General features: G+C 36.4%; 2 protein-coding genes across 9 annotated transcripts in view; one reads left to right on the top strand and one right to left on the bottom strand.

Annotated features, from left to right (window-relative positions):
* Positions 1–2,515, top strand: part of KDM1B (lysine demethylase 1B) — a 55,314-nt gene extending 52,799 nt beyond the window's left edge. For all 8 annotated transcript variants that reach the window (XM_024756729.1, XM_024756733.1, XM_024756734.1 and 5 more), the window contains one exon: positions 772–2,515. In XM_024756729.1, coding sequence (XP_024612497.1) covers positions 772–855 — 84 coding nt within the window. In that variant the 3' untranslated portion in view covers positions 856–2,515. The remainder of the gene's footprint in view (positions 1–771) is intronic.
* A 578-nt stretch (positions 2,516–3,093) lies between these two features.
* The window catches only part of DEK (DEK proto-oncogene), a 29,884-nt gene continuing 14,573 nt past the window's right edge, over positions 3,094–18,404 (bottom strand). The window contains exons 7-10 of the mRNA XM_024756737.1: positions 9,873–10,008; positions 9,427–9,575; positions 5,339–5,407; positions 3,094–4,659 (exon numbers count right to left, since the gene is read on the bottom strand). Coding sequence (XP_024612505.1) covers positions 4,648–4,659; positions 5,339–5,407; positions 9,427–9,575; positions 9,873–10,008 — 366 coding nt within the window. The 3' untranslated portion in view covers positions 3,094–4,647. The remainder of the gene's footprint in view (positions 4,660–5,338; positions 5,408–9,426; positions 9,576–9,872; positions 10,009–18,404) is intronic.

The raw sequence follows: 18,404 nt of genomic DNA, 5'->3' as shown, positions 1-18,404 counted from the left end.
CGTTTAACTGTATTCCTACTGACCTCCTGGTCATTCCCCCATTTATTAACGTCTTTGGCACCTGGATGTTTTCCATTCCATTCATCAGTTTAGGTGACATGGAATCTAAATTAGTTCACGTGGAACTTCATCTGTTTCTTATCCTCCCTTTTCTGTGATCTACTCAACTCCCATTTCAGCTACTCTTCCCCATAACCACATCCCAGACCTTGTCTTTAATATCTAACGGTCAGGAATTCAAGTTTCCTGTCCTCCTGGTTTGCTTATTCTGTTCCCACTATAACCTCCTTGAAAGTGAGGTTCTCCTGTTGACAGTCCTCACCTTTTGTCTTTTCCCTTCCTGTTGAACTGATCTATCCTTGGAGTAACCCAACTCTTTCTGTTATACCCATCTAGCAAAACTCCAGCTGTGGATGAACTGTGATTCACTTTTTGTGCTTGTTTTACTTATCACTGATTTTAACAACTAAGATTGTCTGATGGGAGGGGACTGTGTCTTATTATCGTTAACTCCAGCACCTGGCACACATAGAAAATATCTTACTGAATGTCACACAGTATTTCACGGGAGCACTGACTATATTGTAGAATAAATTTGGTGAAACATGGTGCTGTGGATGGGTGAGTAGAGTGTTCATGTGAGCACACAGGAGCGACAACAGTCTTTATTTTAGGAGGATCAGAGAAAGTGTAAGTTTGTATTTACCTTTTGATTTTCATCTAAATTCTTTATACATGATCTCAAATTATACAATTATTTTTTTTTTACAGGCAACAAACAGGCATTTTCCACAAACTGTTACAGGGGCATATTTGAGTGGTGTTCGAGAAGCAAGTAAGATTGCGGCATTTTAAACAGAATTTATCTGGACCCAGCTTTCTTCTCCCAAATGGGAGAGTCTGAAAAACATGTTAAACCTCACTTTGATAAAATCAAACAAAAAATCCTCTCTGGGTAGCAAAACTGAAATGTTCTAAGGTGGCATGGTAACGTAAACCCATTTTACCACTCTGAAAGCACTAGCCCCAAGAATCCTTCTGTAAGCACTTATATTTAATGGCATTTTCCATAGGTCTGACTAGCACTAAATCTTCCGGATCTCAGAATAAGGCAGAATATAACCTTAAATTAAGACCTTGGATATGATCCTTCCATGGTTGGAGATTCCCTTTAAATCTGACATTTTTTTGGCTGACCGATTTTCACACATTGAGAAACCAAGTCAATCAAGCAGGATTAAAAAAAAAAAAAAAGAGCCATGTACTTTTCCTCTATGACAATTTATCAGTATCTTTGACAATGAGCCTTAAGATTTTTATATAGCTCCAATATTGAGCTTTTACCTAAAATTTAGATAGAAATCTTTCCGTTTTGAATACAGCACAAACTCTTCAGTCAAAGGTACATGAAACTTCTATTTTATATTGTACATATTTCTTCCCATTGGGTGTTCAAAAGGAATTTAAATTCAGGTATCTTTTATAAAAAAAATTTAGATTTGTGCACTCATTGGCAAACAGCAAAATTTCAATTCCTTCAACAGTCCATGTTATTGTATCGCTGTGAATTGGGAAGAGATAGTGTGGTCTTCATACTTTAGACATAGAATATGGCTATTTTTCTTAGTCATGTTTGGGTGGATGGCACACTTTAAATAGCCTCAATTTTGGCAACCACTAGCAGAAGGATCTTGTCAGAATAATTAAGCCTCTCCCTACTGCCTCTTTTTAAAATAACTGATTACATCTCTAGGAATATTTTTTATAGAATTACGTTTTCAGTATTCCATAGGCAGGTCCACTGGAAAACTGCAGAAAAATGTATAATATCCTGGTAAATATTACACATTTTATAAGCCATATCTTAAAAGCCTGAGTACATGGTAAATATTTACTTTTTCCTTCTTTCACTCATGACAAGAAAAAATAAACATTGATTTCAGGGTCTTCAGGATGCCCATCTTGCCAGGAAACTTCAGTTTACAGGTTAGAAATATGGGTAATTTATGTGCTTTTGTTTTAAAAAGTCTTTGAATAATTCTTTCAATATATTGGTCAGCTTAAAAAAGGACTCAAAATGACTTTAAAACCACTTTTCAAAATATTAGGTATTTCTAAAATTTAAAGTCAGCTTATAAGTAGAAATCGTATTTTATAGAAAGAACATACAGTGAACTTTAGACAGAGCTGAGACACACCTCCCTCCCCAGCAAAGTATTATACAACTGAAAGAAAGCAAATAGCAGTGTATTGGTTTCAAGGTTAACACAGGAAAATGTTGATATTTAGGTTATCTGATGAGACTCTTTGGTACTGACTGGGAAGTATTCTGTTCTCAAGTGTTTTATGTGTTAAAATGTTAAAAGAATAGCATGTGTCGAGTGATAAATGCAAAATATTTTAAGGTGAAATGGTTCACAGTACATTATTACTTTAGTTTCTGGGCACTTAAACTTGTATAGTGCTATAAGCAAACAAGGGGAAAACCTACCTAAATAAAGTATGGTAAAAATTTTTTTAAAACCCCTCATTTCCTGTCTCAAGTGACATCAACTAACATTTTGTCCTTTAAAGAACCACGGTACCTTTTTTTTCTTGAGTTATTTGAGTTTGTTTTTCACTGCTGTCTGAAGATTTTGTAATTGAGTAGCAGTGAATATACACAATGTTTTAACTGCAGACTGTGAACCGCTGATTGTGTAAAACTGCTTAATAAAACTTGTTTTTCAAATACACTGTGCACTGTAGTGGTGAATGCACACTCTTAAGCAGAGACATCTTCACCACAAACTTTCACAGACAGACACCAAATCAATCCCCTCAACCTCTAAACCCTCTTTAGACTTTTTAGGTCATAGGCATTACTGCATATCCCTTTCAAGTAAATGGTCACGCATAATTGTTAACTTTGATCAACTTAGTTTCATGAGAGCACTTCAAGTTTTCCCTAGTGATTTCTTTGTAATGTATTTAATTCAAAGTAAGATCAGTCAGTTACCACTGACGAGCACTCCAAATTATATAGGCTATGGGGCTAAATCCATTTAAAATTCTGAAATACACGTTAAAATATCAAGTGCAAAGAGACAGAAGTGGTGATTTATTATTTTTATTGACAAGGTTTATAGGAACAAATTAAATATTTAAAACCAAATGCCAATTATTAAGTCTCACTTAGTTGTTTATTCCATTAATTTGTATTAAGTATACCTTTCTCTAATGTCTTAATAACTTTGTCAAGAAACAAGTCAAACCTGTGAAAACACCTGTTAACAGTCAACATATCATTTTTATATATTTCTGTTCTATGATGCAAAGATATTTTAAACACTCAATGGTTTCTCAAAGGCCTAATTCTTGTATAAGCAGCATGTTTTATTTTAAAATTAAGAGATAATTTAATAAACCGATTAAGACAGTTAAGTTAAAAGACAAAATTAGTCTCATTCAGGAGTGGTCCATACGTTGATCACCTAGAATCCTAATTGGCCAAAATTTAAAGCCTGACACCCCTGATTCCACAAATACATTAAGTTTCTTTAATGTTAAAAATAAGTCTGTTATCACTTTTGAGAAATACTTTGTCAGATACCCACTACTGTCTACACATTATCTTAATCTGGAATTACAACTGGTACTTTCACCATAATTATAAAGGTGGCCAGGTTTCCTGTAAATATCAGCATTTTATATGGGCAAAAGCAGTTAATAAAAATCAGTTCATTTATTATAAGCAAAATGTGCTTCTACTTAATCCAACTCTCCCAAATTTTTGAAGTTTTGATGTGTTGATTTTGGTCTATCCTCACTATAAAATGTATCTACAGACACTGTTGCAGGGTTAACACTAAAACTATAAATTGATGACACTTCCAAGGCAAAGCAGAGAACTATATGTTCCTTCAGTATTTTCTTCACTGAATTGACTTTCACTGCTCCGTCATACCATCTGGCTGAACACTGATGTTTCATAGTTTATAATAACTGTAAAGATACGTACTTATATGAGTTTAAAAATTGATCTGCACAAAAGAAATAAAAAAACTTTATATACAACAAATTCGTTTTTAAAAATACAAAAATAACATCTGTCACTCTTGTCATGCTGACAATTTGACATATATACACATGCAGGAGAAAAGTTCTGATTCAGTCATCTGGACGGCTGAAGCTTGTGTATTTTTAATATGATGAACACACACTGAGCTTTCACACTGACAGATGTGTATTCAAAATATTTCATATGCTAAATACTGCAATAGTCTCTGCATGTATAAATGCCAGTTATGATCGTTTCTGTTCTACGATTAAAAGTATGTCTTAAGCTAATAGTGCGCGCACACTAAAAACTAGAACAGTTCAAGAACCTATAGTCTTATATAAAGAAATCCAAAATGTACAAAACACAACTATAAAAGCGAGGGACAATTACTGCCATGCAAAAATTTAAACTAAAAACTGCATAGAAATGCAATTTAAAACGGCAAACGCAAATTCACCTAACACTCAAGATAAAAAGGTCAGAAGGAAGTTCTACCAATACAATGCTTGCAAAGATTTATAAAAGGAAATACATTCTCTTTGCTGGTATAATGGTATAAATCAGATCTTTAAATCCATGGGTACAGGTCATCTGTTTCTGTCCTCTTAAGAAATTAGCTGTAATGAAAGAGAAACGTTATTTCCTCATACCCAACATACAATAGTTGGAACACATAAAACCTCATTTTTTTTTTTTTTTGTGGTACGCGGGCCTCTCACCGCTGTGGCCTCTCCCGCTGCGGAGCACAGGCCCCGGACGTGCAGGCCCAGCAGCCATGGCTCATGGGCCCAGCCGCTCCGCGGCACATGGGATCCTCCCGGACCGGGGCTGGGGCACGAACCCGTATCCCCTGCATCAGCAGGCGGACTCTCAACCACTGAGCCACCAGGGAAGCCCTCATTTTATTTTTTAACTTCTATTTTACTACTGTGACCTTGGGAAATCAGCTGGGATCAATATAAGACTACAGCTACTGTTGATCTTCTCCTGCCTTTAACTGGTGAACAGAAAGGAACATGTGCTCAAGTGGTTGTATGACCTCTGAGATGCCCAGCTACCCATGTACACTGAACCCACATCTTCATCTGAGGCCAGGTTTTGTCACTAATGTTCAAACTTTATTTTTAGCTCTAAAATGGGAATGAAAATATCTTTCCCATTTTGAGGAAATCTGAGCATCACATGTGATATTTAGTGACATAAATATTTTGAAAAATACACAGTATTTGATACATGTAATTTCTTTTGTCTTGTAAGTCCAAAATGATCCAAGTTCAAAAAGTCGGATATAGTTACCTCTTTAACAGTTGTTTTTATGAACTCTTTTCTTTCAGTTAAGTCATAAGCAGGATAATTTTCATATACCTGTAGTGAAAAGGAAAAACAATGTTAAAAGTAGATTTAAAAATCCAATAATAAAAAAAAAAAAAAAATCCAATAATATTCTCTATCTTTGGATAATGAAGAAATGTGTGCCATGGACAAGAGCCGCATGTACGTTTGAATAGTACGTTCTAACCACCAGTGGTTCACCATGTAGCATTCTACAACAAATGAGTAGTTTTAATAATACTGTATATAGAGCAGTAAACCAGCATGAAAACATTCTCAGTGTTTTATAAAAGTGGGAGTTTCAGTTGAACTAACAATAAACATGGATGAGGAAAACTTCTAGATAGACCTTAGGTTAAATGGATTAAATTCTTTATATTGGTAGGTTATCTATCAGATATTTTAGGTATCCTCTTATTCTTTCTGTTACATCATCTAACACTACTTATGATTCCTGAACTTCAACTCTAATGAATTTCAGCCTCCAGAGCATTGCTCAATCCCCTCCCCAAAGTTTTATCACTGAGATCCAGTTGTATCATTGAGTCCTCCACTCCTAAATTTTTACTCTCTAAATTTTCCAACTTGATACCTGCTGCTTGGCTTCACAATGACTTCTGGTCCTGAACTGCCATATACACCAAGCTGGCTTCACTCCTATTGTCTAATTCAAGGTCAGCAAATGTTTTCTGTAGAGGGCTAGACAGTATATCCAGCTATCCAGTGACAGTTTCCGTCACAACTACTCAATTATGTCATTGTAGCATAAAAGCTACCATAGACAACACTTAAAGGGATGGGTGTATGTCTGTGTTACAAAGGCCCACAGGCTGTAGTTTGCCAACCTCTGCAAATACAGTCAATCATTTACATTACTCTAATTGTTTGCCCTTTGTTCTTTCTCTGTAAAACTCCAACCCTTAATTGGTCTAACTACCAACTTTTATATGGTTAAATTCTGTGCAAAAATGTAACAAATTTGAAAAGAATGGTTCCATTTTATCAACTATACTTGAATAAAGTTAAAAAAAAAAAATGGTCCCACTTGGTATTCAATGTCAAAGCCTCCCTAGAAATCCCAAGGATTTCTAATCAGGTCCCCCTTACATTCTCATCAGTGGCAATTTCATCCCCTTATTCAAGTGTCCCAAACTCCTGCTCTCAGCCAAGAAGCCATTACTATGAATTCCTTCAACTTCCTGACGTGCCTGTTCTCCTCCAGTTCATTTGTGTCTGGATTCATCAACAGTCCTGTTTCCTCTACCTCTGCAGGGACCCAACACTCAATGCTCCTGTACCTTCATCTTCTTTCCCAGAATTGTCCCTTAGCCTAACGCATGCTTCCACTCCCCTCTGACCTTAAAAAGTATTTTATCAACTTGTATCTTCCCCCAATTTAATTACTAAATCAGAAGCTTTCACTTTCCTCACTATTAATTCTGAGTCCAAGGGACAACCCTGGCATTTACCACCCTTCAAAATTGCTATTATGTGAACAACTGTCTCTTAATTGCTGAGTCCAAAAGAACCCTTACGTTCTTCTCACCTGACCTCTCCATGTTATTAACAATCCCCTTAAAATTACACAAATGTATTCACAAAACTCATTCAAATGAACAGAACTAGTCTCCCTTCAATTTTCCTTCCAGTCTGCCCTTGTCCCTCTCCCCTAAAGGAAACCAGTTATCAATTTGCTGTGTATTCTTCCAGACCTTTAAAAATGAGTTTATATACAAACATATAAATATATCAATGGCAATATAGTTTTTCTGTATTTACACAAATACCTCTGTTTTAAAAATCTGACAATACCTGGAAGGTTTTCCATATTCTTTTGAACTGCTACACAGTTCATATTCCAAAAATATGGATGTACAGTTTAAACATTTTCCTACTGATGACCATTTAGGTTGTTTCTGACTTTTCAGTATTACAGACACGCTTAACATTACTGAAACCATTTTGTGCAGGTGTGACTATGTCTTTAGGATACAGACCTAGAAAAGGAACTGCTGGGTTAAAGGGTATTTGCCATTTAAATTTTAATATACTACCTAATTATTCGCCAAAGTTATTACAACTTAAAGGATGAGAGTACATTTCCCTATTCCATTGCCAACCTTGAAAACTGTTAATCTTTATAAAGATTTTGTTAAAGCTAATAAGCAAAAGTATTTCCTTTTGATTTCTATCTTCCTCATTAGTAGGGAAGGTTAATGTTTTCACGTTTACAGGTCATTTATGTTTCTTTTCTGTGACCTGACTTTCCACAGCCATTGTCCAATGTCCCATGTAAGTTAATTACCTTTTCTTAGGCAGGGAACTACCCCTCCCTGCCCCTTCTTGAAACTCTCCTCGCTTGGCTTTTACAGCACTATTCTCTCTGGCCTTCCTTCTACTACTGACTCTACAATTTCTTACATTTTGTAGGAATTACTTCCCAACTCTTTGATGATAATGGTCTCCAGGACTCTGTCCTTTGCCTTTCTCATCCTTTACCTTCTTCTCTAGGCCACCTTATCTTCTGGTTTTAACTCCCAGCAATATCCTAGTCTAGGTTTCTCTCCTACCCTGGAGAATTACAATGTTCACCATTTCTCCCACTTGGATGTTTCAAATACTCCATCTTAAAAGGTCTAGAACAGAACTCACCTTTTCCTCAAGAGATAGCCTTGTTCTACTCCCTATTATGATTAATGCACCCAAGCCCTTACACCCACACGGAGCAACCTATCATCAGGCTCTCTTGATTTCAGACTTGGATTACGGCAGCCCTGTAACTCTGATTATGATGTAAAGGTTTCTCTTGACTCTTGTCTCATTCTTCACCAGTCCGTTCTTCTTGATGTGTCTAGGATGACACTTAAAAAATAAAAATCTTTTTTTTTTTTTTTTTTTTAAAGAGTCATCCTAGACTGCTCCTGCCAAATACCTTTTAATAACCTACCCTGCCTCCCAATTCCTCATTAGCTTCAGGGAGAAAAATCAAACTCTGTAACAACACATATAAAATCTGCAGAATTCTTTAGTATTCTCTCCTAACTTCTGTGACGAATTCCTTCCAACTCTAGTCTTCAGCCAAATTAAACTAATGACTATTCCTTGCAAATTAAACTAATGATTATTCCTCGCAGTCATTATGTGTCATGTTTTATGTGAATGTGTTGATGTTCCTCAATTGTATGGAAGCTGAAGCTCTAAGACCTCTTCCAAGATGCCTTTTCAGACTCCCCCAACCCCCATTCCCAAGCAGGTACCCTCTGTTCTGTGGTGGTGTGGCACCCTCTGTACTCTTCTAACACAGCTTTCACACACTGTACTGACTAAAACAGCTGCCTCTTTCTACCCACTAGATTACACAAGACCCCGAAGCCAAATAATGGCTTCTCCTGCTCCATCTCTAACATCTATCCCAGTGCCTGATATGTAGCAGAGGCTCAGCGAATGCTGAATAAGAAAAACGGTATGTCTTAAAAAGGTAAAGAATATTCCACCTTTGGTACATTTCAAATTTTAATTTCATTTTACTGTAAGAAACTAGATTTTAAAACCTTCCAATTTTGGTCTACAGTATGGAATCACTACAGAATCATATTCAAGACTAGATCATTTCATTTCCTGAGAAGCATCAGAAGAACTTAAGAGAAGTTTGAGCTAAGAGCCTAATCTATAACATCTCATTTATCATAGTAATATTGAAAATAAGGTGGTCCACAAGATCCTGCTTATTTAAACTAACATAATCTAGGGGTGCATCAATAAAAATAGTTGCTAGATCAGGAAAAGAACATCTACGGAGTTTGAAATGTATTACCTTAACTTTACTCACTGTATACATTCAAATGTTATTTACGAAATGACTCCAATAGGGCAGGTTTTGACTATTTTACTGAAAGTGGTATCCCAGCACCTGTAAGAATACCTGGCATGTGGTAGTTCAATAAATATTTGTTCAATGAATGAATGCACATAAGAATCTAGCTTCCAAGTGAGGGATGGGTGAAAGAATTTTTCAAACAGAAGCAAAATGATCTCAGCATTTGTCCAATTACCTCTTTGCAAATCTGTTTCATTGTGACTTCCTCCAAGTTAGCACTGGCCAATAATTTCTTTACTGTTTCCTTTAACTCTTCATCTGTAGGAGGCTTCTTCAATTTTTTAATTAAAGGTTCATCATCTGAACTATCCTCAGATTCACTTTCTAAAAGGAAGACATTTTATGACATGAAAATAAATTTTTCTTATATAGCAAAGTAAATTAATATTCAAGACACATTAGGAAGAACTCTGTAAGTATTCATCAGATCCTTGAAAAGGTATTAGATTAAAAAATTAAAAACTATAAAAAACTGGTATACTATTTCCCCCCTCAAACGTTCCTCAGAGTTTACCTATTTTCCACACATGCTTAAAAACTGTATTATAAAAAAAAAAAACCTGTATTATAGCATATAATGTGTATCTTTAGGCTGCTGAAAATGTGTCATTTCTAACATACCTTTTTTGGAACTATTTTGATTCTTCTTGGTGGTACTGCTATCTGCCTTCTTAACATTAGCACTTTTTACAGACTTTTTACTTTTAGAAGTGGCTTTCTGTTTGGGTTTTTCTCTTTTGGATGTCTTTTTTGGTGGCTGTTGGAAAGAAAAACAAAGTACATACACTGATGAGAGATTACCTGTGATCCCTCTACTCCTCCAGACCCCTCAACAATATTAGAGAAAATTAATGTGTTCAATATCACCAATGAAAAATTATTACTAATTATTAATTTTTGAGATGACTAATACACTCAATGAACTTAATTTTATCCCAACACGAGACTAGTCAGGTAAGGTCAAGAATCAAACATTAAAATTATTAAGTGCTCACATTTATTACACACTATAGATAGAAAACTGTCTACCCCTCCCTTAACTAAGGTCTACCCCATCAGACCTTAATCTTGAAAAAAACTCTAAAATATAGGTACTATTAATATTCTGTTATTTATTGTCAGTCTCTCCCAACTAAAAGGTAAGTTCCATGAGGACAAGGATTTTTTTGACCTTTTTGTTTTCACTGACATATCCCTAACTCCTAAAACAGTGCATGATGCAAAGGAGCTGCTCAAAAACTATTTATAAATGTATGAGGAAACAAAGGCTCAGAGAGGTTTTGTCCAGTCACATAATAAAATAAAGAAGTGAGATTCAAACAGATCTGACTCCGGAACTTGTTTTCTTAAACACTAACTCACAGATAATAAAATGAAAGCAAAGTATACACATACGGTTAGATTAAAATGACAAAATTATAGTTCACTGTAACTTTGTCTTAAGCAGAGTCTATGAAATTAGGAAACGTTAATTCATTAACGTTCCTGAAGGTAAAAGTACCTGTATATAAGGCAAGTACCTCAAGATAATTTAAAATCTCATCTTTACACACCAAAAACACTGCAAATCACTTTTGACAGAATGTTTCTCCAAATGTTTTATACTCTGAATTTCAGATTATCATCAAAATTCAACCTTTTTTTTTTTAAGGACAGAGACATTATGTTGAACGTAAAGAAAAATTAAAGTACATAGACCAACCTGTTCTAAACTTAGGTGGGCTCAAGCTATTTCTAAGTGAAGTTCATTGGATTTTAGTGCTTGTCTTTCCTTTTGCTACACTGCCATCCACTGTACATATTTACTTAAGTATAGTATCACCCTACACTACCTCAATAATACACTGTTGGCCGGAAACTAGCTAACCTATCTAGTTTAACTGCGACTAAAAAAATGGATTTAAGCAGTGTCAAAGGGCCAACATGCTTCTAAAAATAGTCTATAAACTTCACCTATGGATTTTTGCTATTTAGAGGCCATTTATACTTTTTTCCTAATTCTCAGAGGTGTTCCAGACATGGGGGTTGCTGGAAAGGCATCAATGGTTCATCAATTTTCTATGACTAACCTGAACTAAGTTTTAAGTTTACTAAGCATCCGCTTAATTCCTAAGAACCACACGAGGCTCTGAAAGGAAATACTAAAAATTCATAAGTTCTGTTGATGCACTTAATACACAGAATAATGACTATTATATATCACTCATCAAAGGTTAATAAAATCTGGACCTGCGGGTCATTCAAATATTTTATAATAAACTTAAGTTATTACAGAAAGCATGGGGGGGGATGAGGAAGGGAGAGCAACAATGTTATAAGCATTACCACTTGATCCCCATTCAAATCAGATAGTTAGAATCAGATGATTAAAATACTTTCAGAGCCTTTAAAGGCCAGGGTATAAGGTAAAATTTTAGAAAGAACACACACTATGGTGCCATTTTTAAACCTGCATTTGGGAGTAGTAATAGTTCAATAAAGCATAAAACTGTGCAGTGATAAATAAAGGCTAATCAAGCCATCTCCATAAAATGTTACTATTGGGGCTTCCCTGGTGGCGCAGTGGTTGAGTGTGCCTGCCAATGCAGGGGACATGGGTTCGAGCCCTGGTCTGGGAAGATCCCACATGCCGCGAAGCAACTGGGCCCATGAGCCACAACTACTCAGCCTGCGCATCTGGAGCCTGTGCTCCACAACAAGAGAGGCCGCGACAGCGCGAGGCCCGTGCACCACGATGAAGAGTGGTCCCCGCTCGCCGCAACTAGAGAAAGCCCTCGCGCAGAAACAAAGACCCAACACAGCCAAATAAATAAATAAACAAAATAAATTTTTAAAAAATGTTACAATTGGACAAACAAAAGAAATTAAAGCTAAGCTTCTTTCTATATTTAAATCTTCTAAAAGGGAGAGTGTTCTACAGTTTTTTAAATGGACAACTAGCCTATTATCATCTATTAACAAAAAGGTTGCAAACATACTGTCAAAAGTACTATAGAAGATACAACCTAATAGATAAGAGTGTAGGCTCTGGAGGCAAGCTGCCTAGTTTCAAATTCTAGACCCAGGGGCTTCCCTGGTGGCGCAGTGGTTGAGAGTCCACCTGCCAATGCAGGGGACGCGGGTTCGTGCCCCAGTCCAGGAAGATCCCACATGCCGCGGAGCGGCCTGGGCCCTTGAGCCATGGCCGCTGAGCCTGCACGTCCGGAGCCTGTGCTCCGCAACGGGAGAGGCCACAACAGTGAGAGGCCCGTGTACCGCAAAAAAAAAAAAAAAAAAATCTAGACCCAGTACATATTTGGGCCCTAGTTCCCTTGTTTATAAAATGAGGGAAATCATAGTACTCAGTCTTAGGGGGAGTAAGTACATTAATACACGAAAGTACTTTTAATGGTGCTGGGCACAGAGGAAACAATAAATATTAGCTATTACTATTATGAGTGCTTCCTTTTGTAAAGGAATTCTTTCATCATACAAATGTAATTTCCTCCAATAACCTGAAGTTTTCTTTAAAAGGCAAACACATAGAATAGATACATAGAATAGCAGTAAGACTGCCTCAGTGACACCTGTGTTAACTAACCATGATACATCATGCTTATTTCATTACATTCTGGTAGAATTGGACCCACAAATAACCGAATCTCTGTAATAACAAATTATGTTATTTACACTGGAATTCGCTTATCTTTAGTAACCAGTTACAAATTACTCTGTGACAAACTTAAGGTAGGAATTCAGTAAAGTATCTTTTTCATACTGGTAAGTGTTGGCATGGGGAAACAGTGAAAACTGGGTGGTAAAATAAACTGTAGAAACTCTGGGTTTCATCTTGAGCAGGGAGGCAATCAGATAAATAACTCACATCATGTGCTTTAGCCCTGCAGCTGCTAAGAATCATCTGAGCTGCCCTGAAGATGAGATATTATGTATAGGAAAAAAAGGTAACTGGGAAACAGGGCATCTCAAAAGACAGACCTTGATATTGGAACCCAACGTACAATTTTTGGCAGTTAAGGCAAACATGGCAATCTGGTATTTCCGAGGTAATGAAAAGGGGCCCTGGGAGAACTGAGAAGTAAAGTTAAAAAACATGCCTACTTAAATTTTACATGACCTTTCAAGTCTTCATTACTTTCATTCCCCCTCCTGTACTTAGGAAAACCTCACTCATGAGTCTAAACCCAACTTAGCAATCACCTCCTCCAAATCTTTTATAATACCACCAATTTGATTAATCTGTAATCCCACAGTACTTGACCTACAATTCATTTGCCCCTTCTTTCTGGAAGGCACTGTGAAGCAGTGAATTAGAACACAGGTTTTTAGAGCCAAACTTCCTTGGTTCAAATCCTGACTCCACCAGTGACTAATTTTGCATTCTCAGGCAAGTCACTTACCCTTCTGTATCTGATTCCACATCTGTAAAAATGGAGGTAATAATACCAGACTTTGCTAAATTTAACACTCCCCCCTCCCACACCTTATCTCAGATACTGGGGTACATTTTGCAATCTACATTAAAATGATGCCTTACAGGCATTGCAGATTTGACAAACTATGGCCATGTTTGTAAAATTTTGTGAGGATCAAAGGAGTGAATACATAAAAGGCACCAAAGAAATATTTAACGTATTTATGTTTTTTAAACTGTAGGTAGTTGCATGTCTCTTCTCCCACTACACTACAAGTTTCTTAAGGGTGTTATCTGACAATCTCCACAAGAGACACCTATCTAACTTAGCTCTATCTGTCCCTAACAACCACAAGAGTGTTCGCCATAAAGTAGCCATGTAAATATTTCTTGCCATGTTCACCTCTGTATATCGTTTGCAGGATCTGGTTTACCTGTACTCTGAACCCAGGACATGGTTAAAAATGTAATTAAAAGGAAAAAGAAAAAAGGCATTTGTATAGCACTATTTTCACATACACGATCTATGACCTAAAAAACAAAACAAAGCAAAAAAAAAAAAAATCCAAAGACAGTTGATCTCATTATAAATAAGGCAAATTTATCTGTGTAGTTAAGTGAGCCAATGTCTTACAGCTAGTAAGAAGCAAGACCTTGATTAAATTCAGTGTGCCTCCTGCTGCATTAGTTGCTTATAGAAATGACTAATGTACCTATGTATTTCTTTAAGCCAGAGGTGAAACTACTGAACTAAACCAATGCAGTAAGTCAATGATATCATAATCTATTTATCATACTGTTAAATTTAACTTTTTCTGTTACATACAAATGTTACTGATAATAACAATGAATAAAAAATGTTGGCAGAAAATACAGAAGGGCAACAAAGGACAACCAAACTCAGTATCAGGGCTGTCTCTGGCCCTCACCTCCTAACTTTGTATGGGCTCAAGATCATTTCTCTAAAAAAAATTTTTTTTTTTTTTGAAGCCAAGATGGGCCTTCGGTGTAATCCAATTTTACATAGTTTTCTCCAAATCTTTCTTTTGTTATGCCAACCTCTCCTGTTTATCCTTTAAGGCTCAGATCAAATTGCTACTTCCTATGATGTTTCCCTGTCTGGATCTTTGCTCCCTACCTGCCCCTAGAAAGAGATAAATACTCCATCTTGAGCAAACCACTTTCTTAGCTCTTAAGTTATACTTTACTGTACTTTCTCCCTCCTAATCTTTGACCTCTCCCCTCCTACCAACTAGATGGAACGGCTTAACACAGAGACTCTTATTTGTCTCTTGATCTCCACTGCAGAGCTTAGAACTGGCACACAGCAATTGCTATGTAATTATTTGGAAAACTGGGATGGGAAAAGATCCTTGAAGACTAGATAACTTTAACGATCTATTCCAACCCTGAGGTTCTATTTCATTAGAATCACTCTGCTTGCTAAGACAAACATTTTTTCTATCAATAGCAGTTAGCCAAACTTCTTGATTTTTAGTATCAGTCTTCTGGCACAACTTACCTAAATAGGTTGTACATTTAAGAGAGAGAGAAAAAAAAGTGTGCAGCCTGGGGACCCATGTATTTTTTAAAAGCACCACAGTAAAATGAGAGAGAAATATATGGTCTAGATCTGTCACCAAGCCTTTTCTATGAAGTGCCAGACAGTAAATATTTTAGCTTTTGCTGGTTCATATGGTCATTGTTGTACATTCACCTTTTTTTTTTACAAATATTTTAAAAATGGAAAAACCATTCTTAGCTTCTCGGCTGTACCAAAAAAACGGATCTGGCATACAGGCCATAGTCTGCCAACTCCTAGTCTAGATCATGAACTGCTGGAGACATATAGGGAAAAGGCAGAGCCAGATAAAGAGATCAATAGGATCCTTTATGTCAATAGCTTTTAGTTTTAAATTTTTTCCAGCAGAAGTGGATATATGCCCATATTAACTTTCCTAAAGCTACTGCTTAAAATCAGATTTGGACATAGAGCTGAAGAGAAAAAGTATGACCTAAAGCTCTGGAAAGTTGGTTATTTATTGTATCCTCAAAGTACAAAAATGAGGATATATCACCTTCTCTCATGGAGTCAAGACTAAATAAGAAGCAAGATGTGAAAGTACATGGCACACAGCAGATCTCAATAGTATCCTCCTTGTTACATACCAATAAATGCTTATGGAATGAGTGGTACTTCTCCCCAGATAGACTGTCAGTTCCTGGAAGACAGAGGCCATGTCTCTTTTCCCCACTTAGCAAAATGCTCAGGTAGAATAAGACAACCATTCTGAAGGAAGGAGAATGATCAATCTACCCCCAAAGGTTGTATTACACAGCCATGCCCAGCCACGTGGGTTCTCTATAGTCTGGCTTCAAGGTACGTTGCTCTAGCTTCATCTCTAACTGCTTTACTTCTGGAAAAACTACCCAACCACAAACAAGCGTGTCTGTCACAGTACTTTCCTACTCCCCATCTTTGTTCACGTGTCCAACTTTCCTTTCTATCCCCAAGGTCAATTTCAATTGGTATTTCTTCCATCTCTCCCCAAAGCTGTCACTCATCAACAGAGAGATTCTCTTTCTTTTGAAATCCTATATTAAGCGTCAATCAAATGGTATTTGGGTAGGAAAATATTTTCTGTAACCCCAACAGCACTTAGCACACTCTCAATTTATTGAACTGAGCAATCAAAAAGTGATTACATTAAAAACCAAGTACTGGCCCCCTATTTTAAGTCTTTTTAAAAATATTCCGAATATTTCAGTAATTAAACACAGTATGTGGCATTATAAAGCAAAAACCTTGGAAGCACTTATGATACTTAACACCTTTGTTATTTAATCAAATAGGAGGCAAGACTGTGAGTCTTTCAGCAAAATGTATGGGGAAAAATTAGGTAAAAAAAAAAAAAAAGAAAAAGCTAGTTTCCAAATTCTCATAGGATTTATTTCTAAGATTCTGGCTTGCCATTTTTGAATATACTGTGAGTGGTTCAATCAGGACCATCCAGTACTGTAGGTATTTTTTACATGCTAAAGGGAAACAGATAAAACTGAGAGCTGCCATTAATTTCAGGTAGTACAATGTACCGTCATCTAAACTTTTTACAATGTACTGTAGTAATATAAATTTTTAAAAATTTGAAGATTTTCCATGTGTCTGATAACCGTGAAGGTATAGAATCAGAGGAATGACACGAGCACTTTTTGAAGGAAGGCAAAAAAATTCTTGGGAGAAGGCTTACCTATCTTTTATAGGCAGCAGGGCTATTGAAGGAGGGTCTCCAAAAAAGACGCCTGTCACAGAGCCAGAATCCTGTCCTCACAGCAGAAAGGTTGTACTGGGTGAACAGATGAACAAAATAAGTATTAGCTTAAAATACACTATTCTTTTAACAACTTGGCTGAGAAAACTCGAGAGTGCCAAGAGTAAAGAATGTGCAAACCTTGCTATATTCCACAAAAGATTATGAAAGCAAGTTTAACCCTAAACAGATTTTATTATGGTAATTATTCAATTTTGCCTTCCAACAAAAGGTTTCAATAGTTTATATAATTCTGTAATTCCTCTGATCAGATTGAGATGGGGGAATTCTTATTTTTTAGAACATATTTAAGGACTAACAAAGCTTTCACGTTCACCCTCCCACCACTACCAAATAATTTCTCAAATGGCCCAAATGTTTATCAAAACTATAACTGAAAATTTCTCTCACTTGGTAAACATTGTAGGATGGCTCACTCAACATTACACTTTTTATCTGCCTTCCTCCTATAGACGCAGGAAAGCTAACACTTGGGTCTTACTAGCCTCCCCTACAACTAGAGGTGGCTGGGTAAAAAGTTCTGGCCAATGAGATGTACCTGGAGATCTCTGGTAAAAGGTATCCCTGCCAGTGGGGGAAAAAGCCAAAACATCACTAGAAAAAATCCCTTTACTCTTTTTTTATCTGGAACAGGGATACAATGCCTAAAGGTAAAACAATCATCCTGAGATCATGAGGTTTAATGCCACATGTAAAGATGGTGGCTCAGGAAGAGACAATCCCCAAATTCTTAGTACCTTTCTTGAGCCGCTCTACTAGCCCAGAATTGCCTCTCTGCGGACTTCTAGTCCTGAAAGAAAAAGGGAACTCCTGTTTTGGACATTATCAGTAGGGCTTTTAAGTATTCAGAGCTGAAGATATTCCTGATGTATCTGGGAACATTCAGATAAATTCAATACTCACAAAGTAAATATCTATAGTTTGTTTTATACTTTCCTAGAGATAAAGAGTATTTATAAAAACACTAGGAAACAAAAACTGAAGAAGCATTAAGCTAGCTTTTAAGGGTCTAAAATATAATTAGAATTGTTTTCTCTAATGTGGAGAGCACTGCTTCTCCGTTCTTTTTTCTGTACTCTCAATAATTTCTCTGTACCTAAGGTAATACCTGTTGTGAACGGCATGCCTGAGTATGATTTAATCTCACTGGTTCATTTCAGGAATCCTCCCCTAAAGATCTACTCCAATGTGTAAATCAGTTGATTTTCATAATAAGTTTATAGAAAATAATTAAACCTCTATTCTCTCATTCTAAAGAAATCTCATCTATCAGTTTCTTCCTGGTTCCAAATTGCTCTCCTTCTACTGCCCTAAGTAAGCAAATGTCCAAGAGCCAAGGTGATAAAGAAGTTTAGACCAGCTCTTTTATAAAGGAATTATTACCCAGGTCACACTCAGAAAGAGCACCTCCTT

This window comes from Neophocaena asiaeorientalis, unplaced genomic scaffold, assembly GCF_003031525.2.
Source record: "Neophocaena asiaeorientalis asiaeorientalis breed wild unplaced genomic scaffold, Neophocaena_asiaeorientalis_V1.1 scaffold627, whole genome shotgun sequence".
Taxonomy (NCBI): Eukaryota; Metazoa; Chordata; class Mammalia; order Artiodactyla; family Phocoenidae; genus Neophocaena; species Neophocaena asiaeorientalis.
Note: the sequence above shows the minus strand (reverse complement) of the source record. Positions and strands in the feature narration are given on the sequence as shown.